Genomic DNA, 7510 nt, shown 5'->3' on the forward strand with positions numbered 1-7510 from the left:
CTCTAAAAATATTTATAAATCACATTACAATAAATCTTTATGCATCAAATATTCTTAAAAATTGTATACATGTAATGTCAGATTGGGATGGTTTGATTTGGATTATTTCTATCCAGTTGCAAACCAATAATGATGGTTTTTTTTTTCAATACCAAATCATGACTACTATTCGTTTTCTTCTTTCAAATTGACTCGAGTTACTAGTTTGGTGTGATTTGTCAATTTTTTATGTACGCCTCTACTTTAAAGGATCGTTTGATTTGAGGAATAAGAATAACTATTTCAAAATAAATGAGAGACTATTTTATTTTGTATTTGATTGATTTCTTTTTATTTTATGATTTTATGATATATTAGTTATGCTGTGATTAGTTATGTATGGTTGAATAACAATCTCATGATAAAATATCAAAATGATAAGATGATTCTTCTCTGAGACACTTTTCTCAAAGTCCTTTAAGTAATGAAAAGATTAAAATTGAAAATAAAAATCTATCTCTAACTTATTTAGTGTAAGATCAAACAATGTATAAAATTAAGTTTTGAACAATATAAGTATAAAGAGAAAGAAAATAAGATAAGTAGATAGAGGAGAAATTATTTCTTCTATATAAGTGTATCTTACAATGCTGAATGATATCTCTACTTATAGGTTGAGATATCACCCCAAAAATCACCATGCTAAATATTCAAACTAGTAAATATATTATTATCCAAAAAGTTCATATCACCTTGAAAATATACATACATGAATGCAAGCAGTTCATGAATAAATTAAATGGACAATTCTCTATTCAATGTATTTATATAACAAACACATATTATTTATTTTATAGCTTGTTTATCCCATTTTAGTCCAATAATCTACTAATAAAAGTTTATCTATATAATTCTATCTTATTTAATCCTCATATTATGACAATGAAGAAGACATTTCGAATATTTGGTTAATTTTTTTAAAAAATATTTAAATTTGAAGTAAAAAAAAGAGCTAAAGATTTGTGATCAGTTCAAGATATTATTTCATAAAATATATCCCTTAATTATGTTTTCAAATATTAAAATTTGATGTGTGTATTCTTAAATATTGAAATATTATTTTATAGCTTAATAAGGAGTATACTTTTAGATAAAATTTGGAAATACAAAGGATAATGTGATACTCCTATGAAAGACAAGATAAGAGTAGGAGTCAATTGGAAGTGACACCACTTGCCATTGAGGGGTTATTGTACAGTAAATAAAATCTCTTTCACCCCAAGTAGAATTTCCAATTTAAGTGCTTATAATTTAAAAACTTTTAATGGTGAGTGCAATCTATTTATTTTTTTATAATGAGCTTTAAGCTATCTTACCACATAAATTAAATTCAGATTAATCTTTGAATATCGAAAGAAGATTGGAAAATTTTATTTTTAAATACTTATTTGATAATAAACTTTGATATTCAAATATTTCTGAGCTTCCAAAAATTAGGTAAAATCAATTTTTGAGACTTTTACTCACATGACTTCAAATTTCTTTAAAAAATCAGATGCATGTTCAAATATCAACTTTAAATTTCAAATCTATGACTAAATGAGAATCTTTTGGACATATAAAAAAAGATTTAAAAACTGTATCTTCAAATATTTGTTTGACTATAAAGTTTGATGTTTAAATATTTTTGAGTTTCCAAAATTAGGTCAAATCAATTTTGGTACTTTTACTCACATAACTTCTTTTTTTTTTTTTCTAAATCAGATGCATGTTCAAATATCAACTTTAAATTTAAAAATCTATGACCAAACGAGAATCTTTGGTAATAAATTTAAAAGATAATTTTAAAAATTTTAAAATTATCTTCAAATATTTATTTGACCATAAAATTTGATGTTCAAATATTTTCTGAATTTCCAAAAATCGGGTCAAACCACTTTTTGGGATTTTTACTTATAGAACTTCAACTTTTTTTTCTAAATTAAATGCATTGTTTCAAATATCAACTTTAAATTTTAAAATTTATGATCAAAAAAGAATCTTTGGTCATAAATTTAAAAGGATTTAAAAACTTTATCTTCATATATTTATTTGACCATAAAATTTGATATTCAAATATTTTTTGAGTTTCCAAAGATAAGGTCAAACCAATTTTAGGTACTTTAATTTACATGACCTTAATATTTTTTTTCTAAATATGCTGTTCAAATACCAACTTTAAATTTTAAAATCTATGACCAAATGAGAATCTTTGGTCATAAATTTTAAAAAATTATCTTTAAATATTTATTTGACCATAAAATTTAATATTCAAATATTTTCTGAGATTCCAAAGACTAGGGTCAAACCAATTTTTGGTACTTTCACTTACTTAACTTTAGTTTTTTTCTTCCTAAATATGCATGTTAAATATCAACTTTAAATTTTAAAATCTATAACCAAATGAGAATTTTTGGTCATAAATTTTAAAAAATTATCTTTAAATATTTGTTTGACCATACAATTTGATATTCAAATATTTCTGAGTTTCCAAAGACTAGGGTCAAACCAATTTCCGATACTTTAACTCTCATAATTTTAATATTTTTTCTAAATATGTATATTCAAATACCAATTTTAAATTTCAAAATCTCTGATCAACTAGAGCTAAATTTGGAAGGTGGGAAGATTGTTTGAAAAAAAAAACAAAAGAAGGTGACACAACTCTCCATTTCTTTCCTTCCCAATAAAAAAAATCCATTATCATATCTTTCTATCTAAATGTGATTTCTGCTGACGTGGCCCAATAGAAAGTAGTGTACCTTTTTCAAGATTTGAGTTTCATATTCCTAGCTAAATACAATGCTTATAAATATATGTACATATTCATACAAGTGTAGTTCACATTCCTCCACATTGGATTAAGACCATTTGATACTTTTTATCAAGATTCAATTTTTTTACTTCCATTATCAACCTTTTCTCATCCCTCCAATTACATCTTCATAAACAACATTTTAGTGACAGTAGCACCAACACACCACTAGAATTTTCTTGAAGATATTTGAAGTAAACCCCTTTTCAAGAATCAAGAAACCACTTATAAATTTGTGGGTTTTCATTGAAACAAAGAAAAAAAAAACACTTGAATTGACTAATCATGGCTTTGTGTGCTTATGCATTTCCTGGGATTTTGAACAGGACAGCTGTGGTTTCAGATTCTTCAAAGACTGCCCCTTTATTCTCTGAATGGATTCATGGAACAGATCTGCAGTTTTTGTTCCAACACAAGCTTACTCATGAGGTTTGAACTTTTTTTTTTTAATTTGAGTAAAATGCTCATGTTCAAGTTGAACCATTTTTGGCATGTGTAGTTCTGCTGATTGGTTGTACTAGTATTTTCTTTTAAATGGTGGTCATTGATTCAATCAATTTAAATTTATTTGTTGAGGTGGATTCAAGATTTGAAGTTTAGGAGTTTCTAATTAGTTATACAATAGTAATTGGATTGTTTTTTGCTATGTATGTACAGAGGTTATTGGGTTCTCGTGAACTAGTAACTTGTGCTCTAGATCCGCCTCTGTCTATTTGGAAGTAAATTTCTTCATTGGAATTGAAAAGATATGTTTTTTTATAAGCTGTCAGTATCTGGATGTAAAAAATGATATATTTATTAACTTTAAGTGCATTTAACTGTCAGTTTGAGATTAAATTATACTGAGTTTGATGGTTTGTTTCTGTACTGATTTATTATGAAGGTCAAGAAAAGGTCACGTGTGGTTCAGGCTTCCTTATCAGAATCTGGAGAATACTACACGCAGAGACCGCCAACGCCTATTTTGGACACTGTCAACTATCCCATTCATATGAAAAATCTGTCTCTGAAGGTAGAATATTTATGCCACTTAATTGTCTCCATGAAAAATGAGTCAACAAATTATGTGCTTAAAGTTTCAAAATTGATTTTGATGTAGGAACTTAAACAACTAGCAGATGAACTAAGGTCAGATACAATTTTCAATGTATCAAAGACTGGGGGTCACCTAGGCTCAAGTCTTGGTGTTGTTGAGCTAACAGTTGCTCTTCATTATGTCTTCAATGCACCCCAAGATAGGATTCTCTGGGATGTTGGTCATCAGGTGATAATCTTGTTTTTTGATTGATATGGTAAACTTATAACAGAAGTTTCACTTGTGGGGTTAGTACTATTCTCATTTTGATGGTGTGTTTTGAATGTTGCAGTCTTATCCTCACAAAATTTTGACCGGTAGAAGGGACAAGATGTCAACATTAAGACAGACAGATGGTCTTGCAGGATTTACTAAGCGATCGGAGAGTGAATATGATTGCTTTGGCACCGGCCACAGTTCCACCACCATCTCAGCAGGCCTAGGTATATATCTGTTCCATCCTTCTGTGTGCTGAGTTCAATACTAACAAGACTCGTGATACTTGAATCGATTACCCCTTAAACATGGATCCGGTTTGAACATTAGTGATAATTCAATCCATCTTGGTGTTTCATTTGGCGATATGAATGCGGGGGCTTTGTTTGAATTGGTGTCCCTACATCCATACAAGTTAATGTCACTTGGCATATGTCTTGCTCTTCTGGTGATATAAATCCATCATAAATGTACATTAATTATAAATAAAGTATAAAGTCTGTTAGTTATTCAGACATTAAAGTGGTTTCTTTGAATGATCAGGGATGGCTGTTGGAAGAGATCTAAAAGGAAGAAACAACAATGTTATTGCCGTAATAGGCGATGGTGCCATGACAGCAGGTCAAGCTTATGAAGCCATGAATAATGCTGGTTACCTGGACTCTGACATGATTGTTATCTTAAACGACAATAGACAAGTTTCTTTACCTACTGCTACTCTGGATGGGCCAGTTGCTCCTGTTGGAGCTCTAAGTAGTGCTTTGAGCAGGTTACAGTCTAATAGGCCTCTCAGAGAACTAAGAGAAGTCGCAAAGGTTTGCACACTTATAGAACAATTTGAGTAAGGGTTTTACGAGTGAAGAAACTGAATTGGATTTTATATATTTGAAATTGTTGCAGGGAGTTACTAAACAGATTGGTGGTCCTATGCATGAGCTTGCTGCAAAAGTTGATGAATATGCTCGTGGCATGATTAGTGGTTCTGGATCAACATTGTTTGAAGAACTTGGACTTTATTATATTGGTCCTGTGGATGGTCACAACATTGATGATCTTATTGCTATTCTCAAAGAGGTTAGAAGTACTAAAACAACAGGTCCAGTACTGATCCATGTTGTCACTGAGAAAGGCAGAGGTTATCCATATGCTGAGAGAGCTGCAGATAAGTATCATGGTAAGCAATCACTTATCCAGTTACCGCCACTAGACTACTTGAAATCTTTAAACCGATACATGTGTTCAAGTGTGTATCTCATTTTCACATTTCAATGGATACTTAATGGTTCTATAATCTATCTGACATTCTGAATGTTCTTGAGAAGTCATTGGACATTGTACTTCTGATGCTATGCATGAGAAATGTCTTGCTGTTTGTTCTGTTTTTCTTGTGTGTTTCGCTAAGGTTATTCTTGTTTAAATAGAAAGCACAAAATTTAAAATCTGTTTATCGCTTGCAGGTGTTGCCAAGTTTGATCCAGCAACAGGAAAGCAATTCAAAGCCAGTGCCAAGACACAATCCTATACAACATATTTTGCAGAGGCTTTAATTGCCGAAGCAGAAGCAGATAAAGACATTGTTGCAATCCATGCTGCCATGGGAGGTGGGACTGGAATGAACCTTTTCCACCGTCGCTTCCCGACACGATGTTTTGATGTTGGAATAGCAGAACAACATGCAGTAACCTTTGCTGCTGGATTGGCTTGTGAAGGCATTAAACCTTTCTGTGCAATTTATTCGTCTTTCATGCAGAGGGCTTATGACCAGGCAAGCAAAAATGCCTCCAATTATCTCATTTTATAGAATATAGTGCAGTTTCAGTGAATGTTATAATCTGCTGATACAACAGCCGAGAAAACCCTCTAACCGTGTTCATGGTGGTTCTATATTCAGGTAGTGCATGACGTTGATTTGCAAAAGCTGCCTGTGAGGTTTGCCATGGACAGAGCAGGTCTTGTTGGAGCAGATGGTCCAACACATTGTGGTGCATTTGACGTTACTTACATGGCATGTCTTCCTAATATGGTTGTAATGGCTCCTTCTGATGAAGCAGAGCTATTTCACATGGTAGCAACTGCTGCCGCCATTGATGACAGACCAAGTTGTTTTAGATACCCAAGAGGAAATGGGATTGGTGTAGAGCTTCCGGCTGGAAACAAAGGAATTCCTCTTGAGGTACTTTTTAATTTCCACCATGCCTTTAATGCTGTCTGATATATCTATCTATCAGACGATTGATTGATGACATTTGACTTTTCCTGTAAAAATATATTCAGGTTGGTAAAGGTAGGATATTGATTGAGGGGGAGAGAGTGGCTCTATTGGGATATGGCTCAGCAGTGCAGAACTGTTTGGATGCTGCTATTGTGCTAGAATCCCGCGGCTTACAAGTAACAGTTGCAGATGCACGTTTCTGCAAACCACTGGACCATGCCCTCATAAGGAGCCTCGCAAAATCACATGAGGTGCTAATCACTGTTGAAGAAGGATCAATTGGAGGTTTTGGATCGCATGTTGTTCAGTTCATGGCCTTAGATGGACTTCTTGACGGCAAGTTGAAGGTAAAACTTTTCATACCTTATATGTAGTGTGCATTTGGTTATTTTCAAAGATTACTCAAACTGTCACTTGTTTATTTTGTGCAGTGGAGACCAATAGTTCTTCCTGATCGATACATTGACCATGGATCTCCTGTTGATCAGTTGGCGGAAGCTGGCCTAACACCATCTCACATTGCAGCAACAGTATTTAACATACTTGGACAAACCAGAGAGGCTTTAGAGGTCATGACATAAGATGGAAGAAGCGTAGAAATATGGTATATTGTAAAATATAGTTTTAGGTCATGACATAAGCAGATTAACATATACTTATCCTCCAAAATATGTTTAAGTTTCCATGGCTGAGTTCAAGCCCTCCTCTTAGTCTCCTACATCACTTGTGATTAACTCATATGGTTTCTGATTGTGTAACCGGTGCTTGATTTTTCGAGTTATGAAAGATAAATGAAAATGAAAGATTTTACATTAGAATGTATGGATGAAACCAGTTTCTTCAATAGTAAACTTTGCTATGTATGTTTGAAGAACTGTTAGAAAACTTGTCATGTAGTAACACACAAGAGACTACATTGATGGAAATTAGGGTGTACATGACCGGGTTGGTTTGAGTTTTTCAAATATCAAATCAAACCATTTGTGTAAAATTTTAAATTTATAAACCAAACCAATAAAATTTGGATTTTTTCGGGTTTTTCAACCTCGGGTTGGTTCAGATTTTTCAAATATCAAATCAAACCATTGTGTCAAATTTTTAAATTTATAAATCAAACCAAACTAATAAACCTCGAATTTTTTCAGATTTTTGGCTTTTTTCCGTAAAGTTTGAA

At 32.1% G+C, this 7510-nt stretch overlaps 1 protein-coding gene across 1 annotated transcript; it reads left to right on the plus strand.

Moving 5' to 3' along the window:
* The first annotated feature begins 2865 nt into the window (after positions 1 to 2865).
* On the plus strand, positions 2866 to 7121 carry LOC125863865 (probable 1-deoxy-D-xylulose-5-phosphate synthase, chloroplastic). Its single transcript, XM_049543843.1, has 10 exons — positions 2866 to 3262; positions 3717 to 3845; positions 3933 to 4097; positions 4201 to 4351; positions 4668 to 4939; positions 5025 to 5298; positions 5582 to 5889; positions 6016 to 6297; positions 6399 to 6683; positions 6768 to 7121. Exons 1-10 carry the CDS (start codon positions 3119 to 3121, stop codon positions 6915 to 6917), a joined length of 2160 nt encoding a protein of 719 aa, XP_049399800.1. The 5' UTR covers positions 2866 to 3118; the 3' UTR covers positions 6918 to 7121.
* The last annotated feature ends 389 nt before the right edge of the window (positions 7122 to 7510 follow it).

This window comes from Solanum stenotomum, chromosome 1 (assembly GCF_019186545.1).
Source record: "Solanum stenotomum isolate F172 chromosome 1, ASM1918654v1, whole genome shotgun sequence".
NCBI classification, from domain to species: Eukaryota; Viridiplantae; Streptophyta; class Magnoliopsida; order Solanales; family Solanaceae; genus Solanum; species Solanum stenotomum.

Excerpts from the sequence above, each read along its gene's own strand:
- LOC125863865 (XM_049543843.1), top strand. The coding sequence starts at position 3,119 with ATGGCTTTGTGTGCTTATGCATTTCCTGGGATTTTGAACAGGACAGCT. Across the intron at positions 5,299-5,581 it reads AGCTGCAGATAAGTATCATG|GTGTTGCCAAGTTTGATCCA; the intron begins GTAAGCAATCAC and ends TATCGCTTGCAG. Across the intron at positions 6,298-6,398 it reads ACAAAGGAATTCCTCTTGAG|GTTGGTAAAGGTAGGATATT; the intron begins GTACTTTTTAAT and ends AAATATATTCAG.